At 37.3% G+C, this 19224-nt stretch overlaps 1 protein-coding gene across 1 annotated transcript; it reads right to left on the bottom strand.

Moving 5' to 3' along the window:
• Positions 1-4692: 4692 nt before the first annotated feature.
• On the bottom strand, positions 4693-18547 carry LOC120518685 (gonadotropin-releasing hormone II receptor-like). Its single transcript, XM_039741606.1, has 4 exons — positions 18292-18547; positions 10559-10768; positions 9753-9957; positions 4693-5436 (listed from the first exon to the last, which is right to left on the bottom strand). Exons 1-4 carry the CDS (start codon positions 18511-18513, stop codon positions 4943-4945), a joined length of 1131 nt encoding a protein of 376 aa, XP_039597540.1. The 5' UTR covers positions 18514-18547; the 3' UTR covers positions 4693-4942.
• Between the last annotated feature and the right edge of the window lie 677 nt (positions 18548-19224).

Here is a 19224-nt window from a genome sequence, read left to right as displayed (position 1 = left end):
CTTTGCTGACAAACCTGAAGTGAAATTATTAATCAAATGGTTGAGGAGCTTATGTGCGCCTAAGAAGGCTGTAGCAAATGGCCTTCTTTTATAACCTTAGGGTTAGTTCTGCTTCCCTCAGGAGACTCCCTACAGTACAGTGTGTGAACCACGACAAAAGGCTGGAGAGACCCTTCTAATCGAGTGCTTGAGAGTCCTTAATAGAGTTAGGTATGGGTGCTTAACCAGTTCAGCGTCCCTTAAAGGACAGGGATGTGACCAAGTAGGAGAGATACATTTGTAAAAGGAACATGTTCATCTAGCTGATGAAAAGAATTAACTGATCACTAACTCTCAGCAGACATACTTTGTGAAAATTTCTCGGTGAGCCCTGACCACTACACAATAAAGCATCACCTTCATTCTTTGAGACAGATGGACAAAACAGTACTACTGCGTAATACTTTTTGGTTTTGAGACTAAAACACCTTATAACTTCATAGCTAGGGTGAAGCCATCAGACATACTAGTATATGACTTCTGATAATTGGGATTATTGTAGCTGAAAGTAAGAGTGAGAAGTGTATTTAGTTAAAGTTTCTCCCATCAAATTTAGTAATAAAGATAAATGGAAAAGAGTACAGCCTCTTTCCTTTATACCTTCTCCTACTGATGGTAGATATGTGACAGTAACTGTGTGACACACACACACACACACACACACACATATAGGCTGTGGGAGTGTGAAAGGCAGCTGAGGCAGGCAATGAAAACGTGTAAACCAGTGTATTGCTGTGACCTCACCCCACTAACAATCTCAGTTGGCAGGTTTACGCTGTGGTTATGGCAAGTGTAACGCTGTTCCTAAACACTGCAAGCGGAGCACTTCCTGGTGACGCCACTTGAACTGTCTACCCAGACCCAATCTTACTGCGTGACTTCACCTCCAAAAATTAGACAAAGCTTTACCCATTTAACTGGCTAATAAAACAAAAATCTTGCAAAAGCCTTTACAAGCCAGCCTCAAATGAGTAATGTTGCTTTGGATGAGAATTAAAAAGGGGAAATGTATAAGTTTGTGCCCTCTTTAAGAGCGAAAGCATCTTAAATGTATATTTTGTGCTGGTTATTTATTATGCTCTGTAGCTCCATTTTTCCAAAATAGTCAAAGTTCAGCAGCTCTAACTTTGGGATGGGATTCAACAAAAGCCTGACGCACCAAAATGATTCTACAGACAAGATATCTTGGTTTTTTTAAAAGTTTTAGTTAAAATTCAAAGTAAAACAGTTCACACAAAAAAGAAAATTTCTTGTTAAGAAAAGTTCTGTTCAAAGCTTAAATCTTGTTACAACTCAAATTGTTACTAATTACTTAATGTTTCTGAACCATTTCTAGACAGTCAGAAAACTGTATGCCTATCACATCTCTGAGTTGAAAATGGGTCTTTCAAATCCCTGAGTACTGGGACCTGTTCTAAAAACAACTGAATCAATTATCACACTGTATCTCCGTTATAGCAAGAAAGTTCTCTTACTAACTTATAGGGGGAAAAGACTATACCATTGCCTATGAATGAAATGTATATTCTGTTCACATTAGGCAAACATTAATATGAGTTTAACTCCAAACTTTAACTTTCTAAGATTGGCTCTTACATGCTCTATCTGTGCACATATCCATCTTCAATAATCCTTGTGATATTAAATGACAGTGCAGTGAATGTGTTTGGGCTTCTTTTTTATCTTTTGGCTGCTCCTGTTAGGGGTCACTACAGTGGATCATCTTCTTCCATATCTTTTTTTCCTCTGCATCTTGTTCGGTTACACCCATCACCTGCATGTCCTCTCTCACCATATCCCATGAACCTTCTCTTAGGTCTTCCACTTTTTCTCTTGCCTGGCAGCTCTATCCTTAGCATCCTTCTCCCAATATACCCAGCATCTCTTCTCTGCACATGTCCAAGCCATCACAATCTTGACTCTCTGACTTTGTCTCCCAACCGTCCAACTTGAGCTGACCCTCTAATGTGCTTATTTCTAATCCCATTCATCCTTGTCACGCCCAATGCAAATCTTAGCATCTTTAACTCTGCCACCTCCAGTTCTGTCTCCTGCTTTCTGGTCAGTGCCACTGTCTCCAACCCATATAACATAGCTGGTCTCACTACCGTCCTGTAGACCTTCCCTTTCACGCTGATACACTGATACATATCTGTCACAAATCATCAGGGGTGTCTTAATAGCATTATAGGCCCCCAGGCAAAGCAGTGCACTGGGGCCACTACTTGCACAACCACTCAGCAAGTCACAACATACATAGATTAGTATGGGGCCCCTATGCTCTTGCGGCCCCCGGGCAACTGCCCAGCGTGTCCATGTGTTAAGACAGCCCTGCAAATCACTCCTGACACTCTTCTCCACCCATTCCACTCTGGCTTCATTCTCTTCTTCACCTCTCTTCCTCAATTTCCATTACTTTGTACTGTTGATCCCAAATATTTAAACTCATCCACCTTCACCAGCTCTACTCCCTGCATCCTCGCCATTTCACTGACCTCCCTCTCATTCACACACATGTATTCTGACTTGTTCCTACTGACCTTCATTCCTTTCCTCTCTAGAGCATATCTCCAACTCTCCAGGGTCTCCTAAACCTGCTCCCTTCTCTTGCTTCACATCACAATGTCATCAGCAAACATCATAGTCCACAGGGACTATAATAGACTGAGAAAACAATGCTTGGGCTACTTGTTGAAAAACAGAAATGCAAAATGGAAAAAAAATGATGGTATTTATTGTGACCTTTGCCAATTTGAGTTTTTGTTCAAATATTTAAATAGATTAGACATAATTCTGGAACCACTGCCTGGATGCGAGTGACAGACACAACGTACCAGACTAATGTATCTGAGTAAATTAAAAGTCACTTTGGTCAGACACAATGACTGTCAACTTGCACACAACTTGACTTGTGCTTGCAGACCACACTTTTGAGAACTGCTGCACTATGCTAGTCATTACGTTTTGTTCAGGCTGTGAATGATAATTTATAAACTAAGGATTTACTATTTGAGGTCAGAGTAAAACAGAATAAGGGGATACCAGACTGGAGGGTGCCTGTCCTTTATTAGATTTTCTTAGCAGGGCTCTCACTAACACACAGAATATCTTCCTAAAGCAGACATTCACATTGGATTTAAAATAGTTTTGTTTTATTCCATGATTAACAAAGACAGAACTTTTTTTGTCATTTACAATTTTTTCTGAAGAATAAATGTAGATTTTTCCCCCTGTTCTATGTTAAAATGGTGAGAAGTTGGACTAAATCCATCCATTAAGTCAGGATAATAATAAGCCTTTGCTTATACTGGAAGACGTCCTTATAAGATGAAAACCAACCTTGGACAGCAGTCTTAAACTCTCGCTCATACTCACTTCATACCAAGCTGGTTCAGCCAGGGTTACTGCCCTGGCTTAATCTTATTTCTTGTTTATTTAGTGTTTTGTTTTTGTTTAGAAATACTTTTTTATGATGCTATTAATTCTGGTTTTTGGGGTTTATACTGGAATTTTAGAATTTACTTTTGTGCTTTTATATAATGTATGTCTGAGTGACGTGAGTGGAAAAACCCGTGTACGCTGAGATTAACACGGTCAGCAACCAGGCTTTGCGGTAAACCCCAGGACACTGCAGCCACTAACTACTGCACCACCATGACACCCTATAATACTTCAAATGCATTAAAATTGTAAAAATTCAAGTTCCAGAAACATGGCAGAAATATAACATAGTGGAACTGACTGAAATGGCACGTATGAATCCTGGTACAGAAAGGCCTCAATGGCAGCAGGTGTGTATTTTTGGAACTGTAAATTATTTTCTTTGGGGTTTATCAAGAGCCTTGCTTTAGCAGTATTCTTGACAAGCAATTCTGTAATTCCCATGGCTTATAGTGCTGCTATATTACTATGTTTGCTTTTCTCTGAAACTCTCTGAATTATTTTCTGCCTCTGTGACATCCCTGTCTCTGCCTTTTTGAATAAGTGAATGTGTAACAAAAATACAAGGGTGCAAATAGCAATATATTCTGTCCTTGAACAACAGGTTTCTTTTATATCTGTGCCTTCATGGGTGTATTGTTTATCATTTGCATATCTTCTTAGAAAGAAATGACAGCAAAATTTTAACAAGCACTTTCAAGTGTGAGTGCACTAATTACTCTAACAAAGCTCTCTGGTGTTAATTTACACACTGTGTGTTGTTAGAATCCCCAATGTTATGGCAGAAAATAGAAACTGGATTTGTGCAAGGGACTCAATTAAAAGTGGATACAACTTCATATGGAAATCTAAAAACATCAGTGCTTCTGAGGACTAGTGCTAAGACGCTGTCATCCTTTACTATGAATTCATTGTCACATAAATTATAATCAGCAGATGGCAGCATTGTACAAGTGCTACTGTGGTATCTGTTCAACTACAAATATTCTTGAAGGGCAAAAGTAAACACTTTATACATAAAAAATGAAAATATTTTAACAACGTTAAATTTGTTAATACATTCATTAGTTTTCATGAACTAAAAATCCATGGGATTTAAAACAAAAGCTACTAGCTTACTTTTACAGTAATACAAAGCAACAGACCCTAACCAAAATGAGGCCTTGAAACCATTGGTGACAACTGCACCGGCCTAAGTCATAATCTCCGGCACGTCATCACAAATCATCACATTAACTATCATGTTTTTTGACAAGCTAAATCCTCATTTCAGAATACGCTTTAGTATCAATGTCTTTATTGATAAACTTGCTTAATCCAAATACAGGTCACCAGGGCTGTTCTAGTGGAATGAGCCACGACGCAGGAGCCAATCCTTGGACAATATTTTACTAAACTGAGCCTCGTTAATTATGATCCTCTGTTTTTTACATTTCTCAGTAAGGTCTGTACTGTATGTGTTCTACATCATGCTTTCTGTAATGCTTCCCCTGCAGAGATTACATGTAGCACTGTATTTTTCATTTCTAGAAGAACCCCTATCTCTGCTTAGTGTGCCAGCTCTTTTCAAATGGCCACTGGAATGTGTATTGACAGAGCTAGAACAGTGGAAGGAGCCTGTCCCCAGTGAAACTGCATCAGAGTCCCTGTGCAGACCAGTACAGCGGCAGGCACGCTGGATCTCCCTGCGAAAGTGAATTGTGAAGAGTCCGTAGATGATCGGGTCTAAACAGGCATTGAAGAGTCCAAAAAGAAATAGGATGTGACTCAGTGATGGAGGTACCTGCTCTTGAGTCAACATTTCTGGGGCAAACCAGTACCACAAGCCCAGAAGGTAGTATGGTGTCCAACAGATTACAAAGGTCAGTACTATGACAATTGACATTTTCAAAGTCCTCAAACGTGCTTTTGGGATGTTGTTGCTTGAACGTCGCAGCTGGATTTCCTTGGATGAAACTAAAAAAAAAGGTATATACATTCAAGCTGTTTCTTGCAGATAAAGCAAAACCCCAATGAAACCCCAACCCACCAATCCCAATACTTCATCATATCTTTACAGTGGAGTACTTAGAAGGATTTATCCTGGAGAATGACAGACAAGGATGACCTGAGAACGCTCATCCACCAGATGGGACATCACCTGCAGTAGCTACAAGTCCAGCTAGCTAAGCATCAAAATAAGTTTGCTGAGGTAGAAGCGAGGCACATTAAGGATTAAAGCTTACACCCAGAATGGGCATATTGGCCCACTCAGGTACTAATGCCACTGTTAGCAAAAGACAATATTGAGGCCTAACTCGTAATCTTTACAGCACAGGGCTCAGCGGGCGTGGGCCCAGTGTAATTTTGCACCTTTCATTGGCAGGGAAGCAGAGCATGACTAGTATGACCTTGATGAAAGGTTGGCTAGTAATTAAATGTGGTAAAGAAAGAAATACTCTCTAGATATTAGTATTTTATGGAAAGTATTTTTCAATGTGTATAGTAATAAAGTGCATTTCATTTTTCATTCCAACAGAAGGCACATTGCAAACATTAACACTGATAACTGAGAATCATGTACCAAATGACAGATGACTGAGGCAACAGACATGCTAATACCATAACTTAATAAAGGAAGATTCAAATAAGAAAATGATAGGAAATAAAGAATGATGGAGGGAGTACTAAATCAAATTTGAATCCTTTAAGCATTCGGGTAATCTGCTGATTAATGTAGCAAAATGTGAACAGGAATAGCATTGCCTAAATGAATAACAAATTCCACTAACAGCTATAAAGAAGGCACAGTGACCTCCCAGGGTTCAAGTTTGGTATCCCAGCAGTCACTGTGATAGTCATTGGGCTCCAATGGGATTAATACTTTCTCTATTAGCCTTTTTCACTTCCTGTCTTTTATCCTATTTAAATTTAAATCTTTATTAGGTTATATTGTCAGTTGTTTACAGCGTTTTATTAATACATGCAACAAATGCTATGAAGTGGTATGCCAAAAATTATGTCCTTGAGTGAATGTGTTGCAAGTGATGTTGTGGAATGCATTTTAAACTGTTGAATTATTTTCAGTTAGATGATGTATTTGCACTTAATTTTAAGAGCTACATCATTAGTCCACTATTATCATGTACTGGAACAGGTAATATCTGTTGTTTGGATTTTTAATATTGTTTTATTGCTTATGTGGCTGACACCTTTATTTAAGACACCTTATAAGATCTATATTCTTTACAATTATGTATGTACATCTATATCCAGATTGAACACAGATAGGTTAAGTGACTAGCTCAGAGGTTACAGACTGATATGGAAGCATGAACTGCAGTAGCTACCTTGGGGTTTAAGATCTAATGCTTTAGCCACTACACCAACCATCCATCATTGGCACCAAAAACCTATTTTTCAAAGTGTTCTAAAATGAAAGAAAACCCTCATTGGTTTTCCTGTGCTAATTAAAATATATATTGAATGCAGGCATAACATTGAAAAAATGCTTTTCCAAATGTCACCGGTTTTCAAAAAACAAAGACCTACTTCTTGCCAGGGCACGTCCACCATCTCATTTTAGTAGTCCTCTTTCATATTCACAGGAAGCAAGGCAAAGCTGCATCTTTTACAATTGTTTAACAAGACAGGAAATAAGAAGCAGACTGCTAAGGTGAAAACCAACAGGTTTGTTGCTTACAGATAACAAGCCTGTACTGGAAGATGTGTGTAATATTTCATTTCACAAAATGCAAACACTGTAGAATAACCAAGTAATAATACCAAGTAGCTTGGTGTTTTGGGAAAAAAGCATATAACAAAAAGAAATAAAAAATGATAACTAATAATAAAAATCATGAACAAATATGTTACAATGTGGAAACACTAAAAATAGTGAAAGCAACTAAGAACCTAAAAAAAATACAAGGCCACATATACCAATAATCATTTAGAATAATTATAAAAATAACTGATAAGATAACAGAGAGACTCTCCCAATGCATTTTGAGCCCTACAGTCTCTTCTTCAGTGATTGTACAAGATATAGCAAGACTAAATTCCAGCAATGAAAACATATTTAACGGACTGCTACTATGCTAGGGTCTGAGTGTGTGCGCCCGAACTCTCTGAGCATTCTGATTGGTTAATTTATCTTTAGTGTGATTGGTCAGTTTGGCTTTGATGACACAGTGGAATGAGGAAGTACAAGTGTGAGGAGGAGTAAAGGAATAACAGGCATGCTGAGAGTCATTTTCAAAGATGGGAAGTACAAAAGTGGATACAAGAAAAAAATCTGATACACTAGGATACTGAGGAACACTTGCTCAATGTACACACAGGAAGAGATATTAAGTTTTTTTTTTATTCTGCTTCCTGTCTTCAATAGGTAACATGGTTAGTGAATCTTAATTTATTTGAACTGTGCTAGTTGTTCATAAAAAAGACACTTCTAATTCTCAGAGAGACACCTTCACGTACCGCGAGACGAGTCTTTGTGCCAAGAGATTTAACCTTGGCCAGGGCTGGAAATAAAAGACAAAGAGTAGATGACAAAGTACAACGGCGTAAAGAATTCAAAAATGTTTGGCGTGGTACACATGCAGAGCAGGTTATAGATAATGGAAGTACGAAAATTTGAAAGTCTCAAAAAAAAAGGATAGTACAGATCACATTAGCGCAAACAAATGGAAATAATTAATACGTGAAATAATGGAACAGCAAAAAGAGATCAAATATATTGTTCGGATTTAAAGTTTAAGTCAGAGACTTGTAGATCGTATAAATTCGTATTGCCATCAGGGGAAAAAATAGTAGTGTTTCTTCCCAATGAAGAGGCATATCCGCGAGAATTAAAAGATTTGTTGTTTGGTGAAAGTGAAATCCTGCGAGTGAAATCATTTCTCATTTGTGTGAATGCTATTGTCAGACACATTTCTTGTAGAGAGTAAGATATTCAGTCACGAGCAGTTGTACGTTGCGTTGTCATGATGTAATTCCAAACATGAAATCACGTTGCGTTGTCACCATGTAATTCCATCCATCCATCCATTATCCAGCCTGCTATATATATTCTCACTACAGGGCCATGGGGGTCTGCTGGAGCCAATACGATGTAATTCCAAACACGAAATCAAAATTCAATGTGATATTGATGAAAAGCGAAAAAAGAGAATATATGGACATAGGTGATATCACAGAGGTGCGCAGCAGTGAGGAGGTAAAAAAAAAATCCTGTATTTGTTTCCCATTTTATTACCGCTTAAGAAGGGGTTTTGGAGGAGCGACTACATGTCCTTGAGGTGCGTTCAGCCACCTTCTTCACAACGTGAGCATCGGAGACGTAAAGTGGCTGGTGCATTGCACAAAATGGGGGAAGGGGGAGGTGTGGCCATTGGTAAGTGAAGCGAGCAGGCGGCAAAGCCCCCTAGTGTTTTAGAAAAAAAAGGTTCTTACAAAGGACTTGCTTAATTTAGATATTCCTCTGCTGGCCACATATGTGACAGAGTGAGTAGTCCTGCAGAACACCGCACCGAGTGACTGGTTTTGAATCCTGGTGATGTTTCTGTCATGTACTTACTGAGTCTTTGTGGGCTTCCCCCCAGCTACTTCATTTTCCTCCCAACTCCCAAAGATGTGTGTTACATTAACTGGTGACTCTAAACTGGCCCAGTGTAGGAGAGAGCAAATTGTATGATGATGATTGTATTAATTCTAGTATATTACACTGCATATACGTAAGTATAGTTTTTTTTATATAGTTTTATAATGGGTTTTTATTTTCTAACACCCCCTTCAGTCAATTGCTTATAAATCAAGCATTTAAAACTTCACAAGTGAGTGGAAAAATCACTTTAATAGGTTAAGTTTAATAAGAAAATGTGGAGTTACCAGCTAACTGAACCTGCAAGTCTGTGAGGTGTGGAAGTTATGGAAACTCCACATTGACAGTGTTTGTGTCAATCCCAGGCTCTACTACAAGTTTTAGAAGCAAAACTATATTGAGGGGCAAAGAGCACATACAACTGCAAAAGCAAAAAAAAATACATATATCTGGAAAAACTTAAGAGAGCATGTTTTGAATTGATACTACTTAAGTAAATGCAAATGCAAGGACAGTACAAATAGGATATCAAAACTACTCAATGAACAAACAAAATGATAACATCTTAGCAAGTGCACAGCATTCTCAAACCTGTGCAACCCAATATGGAGCTGCAAGGATATGTTAAGGTGATGCAAATCGCTAAAAATTCATCCCTCAAGCAGATTAAATCTGAAGTTTTTCTTACCACATGCCTTCTTCATTTTTCTTGAAATCTCAAACAATATTCTGGAATAGCAAAGCACCATAATAGTCAGTGGAAGCAGGAACAGGCAGGTGAATGTGAACATGTTATACACGGTCTCTTCCCAGTGTTCCTGGAAACTGCCCAGGGTGGCACACTGCACAAACTGGACTGGGGTAGCCCTACTCACCGTGTGGAACACAAAGAGCTGCAAAACATACAAGAAAATAGACACCACTTAGCCAAACGCCAGACATACTGCATATGCATGTATTTGGAAAAATGAAGTTGAAAAGATACAAAGATATATAAACAATACTCATCAAGAAAATTGTAGACCAGAGAGCTTCAGCAACACTTGTTGGTTTGGCTGATTTGAAAAGAGCATTTCTTATTGTCAGAGAAAGAGAGTACATTGATTAGATGTCCAAAAAGAAATTAAGATAAAGGAAGCAATACTGTCTTTTCTAATATTCATTGAGTCAAACTGGTTTTATCAAATGTAACCAATAAAAGGCAGGACTGTTGTACATCTAGTCTGACACACACATATGATGTACATACATCTTTTTCCAAAGCTTTTCTCACAGGGAGTCATAGCCAGCAATGGATGCAGTACAAGAATCTGCCTTGATGGAGTGCCACTCGATTAGTTCATATACTTTATACTGTGTGTGCATTTCATCAATAACATTCCTGAATCCCTTCTGTTCTAATGGCTCTCTAGAGTGTAATCATTTTTCTTTTTTCTCTATAATACCTTGGAGTCCATTAACAATATCCAAAGCGAAAAATGCTCTGTTTCATACCTGTGGAACTGCAAGAATGACACTGAGGGTCCAGGCAATAGACAGCATCATCTTGTTTTTCTTTTTTGCTTCCCCAATACCCAATGGATTTAAAATGGCAGCTTGTCGGTCAATAGAGATCACTACAGTGACAAAGGCAGATGAGTACATGGCAACAAGCTTGAGGAACATGAGAAGCCGACAGGCAACGTCTCCTCCATACCACTGCACCTGGAAAGAAAAATATGGTTATGCCGTAGTGACTTTTTTCACCAAAACATTATGAGAGCTGGTGACCACTGCTATGAAATTTTGAAAAGTCAGGCAAATGACTGTCACTTTAAGTTTGTGAAAATGTAAAGACTTTTTGTTTTTTTTTAAGAAATAATTATATTTGCTCTGAAGAGCAACACTTTATATACTGATATACTGAATGTGGAATTCTTCCTAAAAACACTTTGATCTGAAAAATATAAATTTAACCATCTAACCCTACAAAGCTCTCAGAATAATGCAAAAGTCTATTTTTAATGAGAGTCAATGATAATAAATTATGTATTGTAGAATCTGTGTTTCCCTGCTGTCAGCTATATTTTACCTTTCCTTGAATTCAAAATTAAAAAAAATAATAATAAAATTAAAATAACAAAGCAAACCTACCAAAAAGATAAAGGGACACTTAACAAATCTTCAAGAAAGTACTGAAAATAGCCACTAATAAAATGAAAAACTTTCCTTACTTAAATTGTATATAAACGTACTGCTACTTTGTGTAATATAGAGTATGTTATCAGTGTCAGTACCTTTATATGGTGGAGCAGTTCATTTTATAGTTTTTAAATGCTATTATGTTTTTAACTTTATATTTTGTGTAGGCATTGCCACTAAGAGCTGTCATATATCAATTCATAAAATGTGAGAGTATGAATATATTATATTTGTACATGTGTACAGTGTGTTTTGCTTGTCCGTTGAGACTAAAGGTAAACATTCACATTGAATAAAACGGGCATTTGCAAGTACTTCTTAAAACAAAATTAATAAATAGAAGATGAAAGTAAGGCTGTTTGAGAAAACAATTCATGTTAATACATAAAGCATACAAGAGTAAATAAGTGACTGCATTGTATTGCACCTTCTGATTATAACATAAAAGTTTAAATATTCATTTGAAATAGTAATGAACATTGCAAAGCTAGCAACTTACATATTATAGTCATATAATCAGCTCAAATTAAGAAATGTAATACCTTTTCTAATAAAAGAAAGAGTAACCCAGAAAGATACTTAGCTTATTTTAAATGATATGCTTGTTGATTCGTAATAATGATTATAACTACTGTATATCCCAACAATTCACTATCTATCTGTTTTGTAGATGATCCATGTCACATGAGCTCTGTCTCACTGGGTCTGAACAGAAATGTACTTCTGAACTTAACTGGATTTACTAATGTTTAAATAAAAGCCGTCTCTAAAATGTTGACTATTATGGTACACACAGATCAAATGCTTTCTCTTTAAATGCTCTTGGAGTATTTTTCCTTCTGTTTTGGAACTGTCCCTCTGTCTCCTTCTTTGCTGCCTTTGTTTTTAAGTCAATTCTGTTGATCCACTCTACTGATATTTCTCTCCCTCTGCACTGACTTCTCTGCTTTGTTGTCTCTTGCATTTATTTGGTAGAGAATTTTATCCTTGGGTGCCATTGCACTTAAATTGGCTCTGGGCCTTTTGTTGTAAGGACAATAAATTTCCTTGGCTATTTTTGTTTGAAGTGTTCCCTTTATAACCTTATACTTTTTCAAGCCCTCTACATTAAAGATCAATGGGCATTCCAGCAATAATGTTAATAATTGGAGGTTTGCTTCTCTGCTTGTGATAGCTGGGTGACATGGAGGGTTCAATTTCCTTGCTGGTGCTTTCTCTCTGTCTTTTTCTTTAAACCCAGTAGAGTCATTCTACTTTTGATCACAGCTGTTTAGCTTATTTTTATAAATCTATCATCTTCCTAAACATCTTCAAAGAGTGGACATTGTTCAACTGAATAAAAATATGATCAAAGAAAGTCTATAGGAGCAGTAGGTCCTTTCAAAGACCTTTTATTTTTAATAGTCTCTTTTTTCTGTAGTTGTTTTTTAAGAAAAGTTATGGAAGATTAGGATGACTGCCTTACACTAAAAGAGGCTTTCCTAAGTTATGCACAATGAGTGAACTAAGTCCTTCTTTGGTGATTAAAATCATTTAGGGCCAGTGGGAGGCATGGCACAAGTCGTTATACAAACAGGTTCAGCCTAAGTCTTTCTTGAAGGAAGCTATACTCTAGGCATCCCTCCTTGAAGAAGGAGATAGAGAATTCGCAGGGTGGGAAAGTGATACTGCTTGAGTCCTCTGAAAGCCAATGCTACTACTTTTGTTCAAAAATTTTTGAACCACTATATGGCTGCAAATGGGGCAACCTGTGACATTCACCCACTCCAAGCTCTAAACAATGGATTGGTTCCAATAGTGCTCTAAGAAGGTACATATGGACAAAGCATCCACATAACTATGGAGAGTGCCTTTACTTTAATTGCACTAATCATATTGTAGCTAGTGATAAGCGAAACACAGAAGTTTTGATTTGCATACAGTTATGCGAAACTGACATGAAAATTAGTTTCGCTAGTGATTTTGCAATTGTGAAATGGGAAACTCACTAAAAAAATATTTGTGGGTGAAGTCTAAAGATTTTGTGGGGGGTAGGAAATAATCGATAGGGTTTGATAAAACTTGGCACATTTTTGTGTTTAACTCTATTTTCTTTCATACTTGAGTAATGCAGGTAATTACATTCACCCCAGTCAAATCAATTCTATTGTGGCCTCTGGTTCACAACACCATGGTGGTGCATTGGAGTTTTAAAAAATTTAAACTTCTGCATATTTTCCACTTGAAGACACACCAAAACACACCATCATGCACACTACGGTGTTTTCTACATAGCTGCTTGCAACCCCTACTATTATCTCACAACTTCCTTTTCCTGGTTTTGGTTTTATGCAGGCGAGAGTTTACTTCAGTTATGATGGTCTTGGTCATTGGCAAACACAATGCATGTCAAATGGCTCGATAAAATATCTATGACTAGAGCTAGAGCTCTTTATTTATTAAATGTTAGATAGACACATGTAGAATTAATGCGTGAAAATGCATGTTTCTTCTTATGTCTCTGTCACAGATTTAACTGGAAGTGAAATGTGAATTGTTTCACACATTTGTATGAAGTTTAACTGCAAATTCAATTAGCATGAACCATTTCATGCCTCATTATTTGTAGATAACAAACCATTTGGTCACCCAGGCGTTGGGTTTATTTGTACATATCCTATTTAAAGAGGCACAATCAGCAATCCGATTGCAATCTTGATTCTTAAAAGTAAGGATATATTTCAGTTGTGTGCTCCCTGCCATGTTTTCCATTACTAGTGGATCATAATTTCATTTCTTCAGCATCAACTTCTGCATTATAAATATAATGCTGACATTTGCTACCAGTTCTGTCATAGATGTCTCAGTTTTGACAATAAATAGGAGTGTAAAGTTGAGTATTCATAATGGAGGAGCATAATTTAACATCGCTTAAAGTTAAATGTGACTTTTGGGACTTAATGGCAGTGGTGATAGTCTGTTTTCAAACCATATCTTTAACAGGTGTTTTCTTCGAAAGATGAAATATGAACATCCTATGATACAAGAAATCAATAACGGAGACTTGGCTTTTTGATTTGGGCCTAGATCTGCCTGAAATGCAGTCACCTTTACCTTGTAAGGATGCAGTCTTGCGCAACACAAACCAGGTAGCTTTCCATCAGAAGGCTCCATAGCATTAGTAAGGATAATATGACGTCTGGATTGCTGCAGCATATGCATAATGGACTCTAGGTGTCTCAGATGACTCTTCTATGAGAGACAAAACAAAATGGGCATCCTAAAATAACTCATAATCCCAGCTATAAGACCAAAAGAGTCTATGCATCAGATATTGAAATGTCATTGGCATCCCATGACACTCAAATAGAAGCATGTGCTACTGAAAACTACCAATATTTCAAGAAGGAAGAGAATTTCTTTTGAAATGATGCTGGTAAGAATTTGCTTGTCTAATATTGTTAGTTGGGCTCTTTATGTAGGGAAGAAGAGTCTTCTGGGATCAGCAGATTTTTTTTGACAGTTCAGCTCTCTCTCCATAACACATGGAGGACAGGGTCATAATAGGTTAATAGGAACTTAGGAGATTAATGCAAGATAAGCAGTATTATTCTCAGGTCAGAAACCCTTTCAATAACTGCTCATACTAACATGAGCATCACAGGTGTATTCTACAAATGTTTGTATATGTACATTCTCTAATGGTATATTTAACATGGTATTACAGTCATTATCTGTTGTTGGTATTATACTACTATCACCAGTTTGGGGAGAACAGTAAGTAAGAATCTTGCTTTGCATTTACTGTTGTCACACATGTGTGAATAAGAGGCAGCTGAAGGGCATGGAGATGAATGGTAATACATCTGCACCGGGGGTGACGGTGTGCACTAATGCTCTTTCTAAGTTCCCTGCAGACCTTTCCTGGGAAATCCCACCAGGCCCGAGGATGACATCACTTCCGGCCCTGGCCCCGGGGACGACATCACTTCCCCCAGACTTCCTATAAAGCCTCACACCTTTTCATTGGAATTCAGTTCTGTTTTGGACTCGGTCTTGTAAACTTGACTAAGACTAAAAAGCATTTACTTTTGCAGCCAGGATATTGAATTATACGGGTGGCTGCCCCAAACCTTGTCTCTTGTTCCTTCTTATTATACTGTATAAACATAGCAACAAAGCTGAACAAAGATGCTCTGTTTTTCTGCTAACAAGCCAAGTAATGTAATGCATTTTTGTGTTTAATTTCATCAGACCACAGTAGTAAACTTATAAATTACAATAAGAAGCCTAGAAAATGTTAGCATTATTATTGTTGTATGTTCTTTCATGTGACACCTTGTATGAGGAATGCATCAGGGTATCACGTTGTGTGGTCCACGAATATTAAGGTATTTATTATGTTCTAACATACTTTAAGGATATCAACAAAATCCATATTTCAAAAAGCTGCATTATGCAATAAAGAGAACTTGCCTCGGCTTTATGGGATCAAATACAGTAACTGACACTTATAGTATGAAGCATGATAACCTTTAACATCCTGCCTGAAGCCAGCAAAAAGAAACTTATAATAAAGTGATTCTCTTGTCCCAGATTTCCACTCAAAACATTTGAGTAAGCTAGCCATATCAGGACTGTATAGTACTGGCTAAGTATGATTAATTGGTTTTGCTCTTTTTTTAAGATAAGCCAATGTAATATATACGTAAGCTTTCATCCGGCTACATAGCATAACTTTACATAACTTTAGTGACCTGAAAAGCTTGACTCACAGGAGATATGCTTACTGTATATGATGCCTCAGTTCAGTGCCTGTAGGGATCCAGACTTTGGGAAAACAACTTCAACCTTCTCCAAAGAATCTCAGAACAAGAGCCAGTAAAGAAACCCTGGCTCAAAAGAACTTTATATGCTTGACACTCACCACAATACAGGCTAAACCTTGCAGGTGGGAGATGTCTCCAAACTCATAGAAATCCTATTTTTTTCAGTCACTTAAATATAATACAGTAGAGCATTTTAACAGTTTTAGGCATTAGTGTCTATGAGCTTGATGTGGACAGCCCTGATTAAAAATGGCCCAGGAGGCTAAGATATTAGAAATGATTCTATAGCAACAGACTATGAAGAAAATGGTACTTGTAGATTATGGCAATTCAAAGGAAAGCTCCCCTCATCTTTCTGGAAACATTAATACAAAAATTACCCATTTAAAACCAAACAGCCTAAGAGGATATCTGAGAATGTGCAGTCCAAAATGAGCCAGGGTACAGACAGGAGAGCAGCAGGGCCTAAAAATATCTGCGCACGGCATCAGCAAATACCTGAAGACCTGAACAAATGAGAGAGAGAGAGTGCAAAGGCTAAAGTAAGTCCACCTCCACTTTACTTCTGAATGAATGAATGTGGAAAGGGAAACTGGATTGAAAATTAATGATACTGGAAGTGATTGTTGCTGCTTTCATTTATTTGTTGTTGGTAACAAAGAAAAGGTAACTTGCTTTTATGGAGACTGTAGCTTTGCATACAAGTGCAGGTTTAGTATGTTTTATGTTGATTAAATAATGACAAAATCCATTTTATCACCTGAAGTTAAATATATCTTTTATAAATCTAGATCTAAATCTAAATCTTGAAAGATGGTGTATTTTGTACATGCCTGTATACTGTGATGTATGCATACATATACGTTTATGTACTGAATATTAATTTGTATATGTACATATATATTAATGTGTAATACTAGGTTGGACAATGGTACAATGGATGGTAAAGAAGAAAGCAAGGAAGTTTCAACAGAGATCTTGCTAAAAAATATATATATATATATAATCTCTGGCCACTTTAAATAATTGTTACCCCAACCAGCCTGCCTATTCAACACCCCATCTTTGTTCATGTCAGTTCATTGAACACCCTCCAAGTTAATATGCAATCTATTCTAGCTATTCTTCACTGACCATAATTCAATTGTATCTTATTCTTGCTGAATTATTCTGTGTAACATCCTCAACATCAGTCTGAGAGAAAAAAAAAATCCTCCTAGGGATAAATAAAGTTCTGTCTAAAAGGCAGCACATCTCCTGCTCCTGGCTTTGGTCTTCTTGAGTGTAGACTACTACAATTTTCTGTTGGCAGAAGTACCTGCATGTGCTCCCAAATTGCTGATAATGATTCAAAATGCATGTCTTGTGTTCAATCAGCCTAGACTGGCACATGTCACTCCTCTTTTCAGGTCATTATGCTGTAGCAAAACATTAAGTTCAAATCCTTAATGCTTGCCTACAGAGTAGTCAATGGGTCAGCGCCTATGTACAGTATATGTGAGTTCCCTTGTTCTTTTTCAGCCCACTCAGGTCTGCATCAAATCTCAATCCAAACGTCTTTTATGTATAGCTCTGAGGTGGTGGAATAAGCTGCCCACTTCCATCTGCACTGCTGCCTCCTTCAATGTTTGTTTGAAGACCCCCTTGTTCTAAGAATATCTGTCTAATTGATGTTGGCTTTGATAGATTCTTGTAACTGAAAAAAAGCATAACTTGTTTTGTGTTTAGTGTTTTGTTTGGTTTTGTAACCTTATCTTGTAACACTTGATTCTAAATAGTCTGCAGACTGAGATTTACTTGATTATGTTGACTTTACTTCTGTCAAAAGTATCTGCTAAGCGAATAAATGTAAATGTAAATAGGATGTCACTATGGGGTAATAATCAATTTACTTCTTTCCGGTTGCTGTGACTTTCAAGCGCATTTAGAGTGCAGTGGAACTAGATTCTGACAGAGCTCAATCAGCCTTTAGATTGTGAATAAGGGACAAACTGTATGCTGTAACTAGGCCCGGGGCAATTAGGGGTAGCTTCTCATTCATCTCATTTGTATATTTAATCATCAAATACAAGCCTTTCTTTGCTCGTTTGGCTCATCTATTCTAAATAATAATAACACAGATGTACCCCTGTACCACAGATGCATCACAGATATACCCCCATATAAACAGGTACAGAATATTTTGATACTTGAAATCAATGGCAACTGTATTTTCAATCAATGACATAAGTTACTCACTGTGATGTTCCAGATGGCATCAAGAGGCATAACAATAAATGTAACTAAGAGGTCTGCTGCTGCCAAGTTCATCATTAGCACCTTGATGTGTGATTTCCGCTGGTATTTCTGAGAGATTGTCCACAGCACAGCAATATTAAAACAAGTAGATGAAAGGAAGATGAAGAATGTGATCACCACTCTGATTTTGGCAGCAGTCGAAAAGGTTGGCATGATGAACATTTCTTCTCTTGAGGAAATGTTGTACCTGCCATTAACTAGAAGGCAACTACTGTTAAATCCAATCTTGCAAAGCCATGGGTCTGCAGGTGTCAGCATTGGAGATGTGAGGTTCATGCTGGAGACAAGGAAATACTCTTTCCTATCTTGAATAATATCCACTGCATGACATTTCTTGGCAAGAATGTATGATTCAAACTTTTTTATATAATAGGTGAAGCTCATTGAAGACTTCTAAAATAAAAGAGGACGTTCCTAGTTTTTTGAAGCACACAGTAGGTGAAAGTGACAGTGTTTTAAGGATTTGTTAATACTCAAAGAAAATGGTGTGAACCTCCGTCTACCACAACAAAAACCTGAGAAACATGGGTACAGTATTTATTACTGTTCTTAATGACCAGATAACGGGTCATGTTCCCAAGGACACCATAACCACATCAACCACATCATTTATTTTGTTTTGGGAGATTAGTTGCTCCCTCATCTGTTTCCTAAATAAACAAACTTAGTGATTCTATGAAAAATATCTTATGAGTAAAAATGTGCAAGTCTGAAAAGAGATCAAAGAATCTATGAACTATAATAATGATCAAAGATAATGCACATTGCTTCATAGCCGGACTGACTTTTCCATTATCCAAACCAATCAAAGTCCCAAGTCTACAAGAATGTTTTAAAGGTCTGTTCTTTCGGGACTTGTTAGTGAAGGATAAA

This window comes from Polypterus senegalus, chromosome 1 (genome assembly GCF_016835505.1).
Source record: "Polypterus senegalus isolate Bchr_013 chromosome 1, ASM1683550v1, whole genome shotgun sequence".
NCBI classification, from domain to species: Eukaryota; Metazoa; Chordata; class Cladistia; order Polypteriformes; family Polypteridae; genus Polypterus; species Polypterus senegalus.
Note: the sequence above shows the minus strand (reverse complement) of the source record. Positions and strands in the feature narration are given on the sequence as shown.

Coding starts and splice junctions, on each gene's coding strand:
- LOC120518685 (XM_039741606.1), bottom strand. CDS start 18,513: ATGTTCATCATGCCAACCTTTTCGACTGCTGCCAAAATCAGAGTGGTG. Junction 10,769..18,291: donor ATGCCATCTGGAACATCACA/GTGAGTAACTTA, acceptor TTTTCTTTCCAG/GTGCAGTGGTATGGAGGAGA. Junction 9,958..10,558: donor TCATTCTTGCAGTTCCACAG/GTATGAAACAGA, acceptor TATGTTTTGCAG/CTCTTTGTGTTCCACACGGT.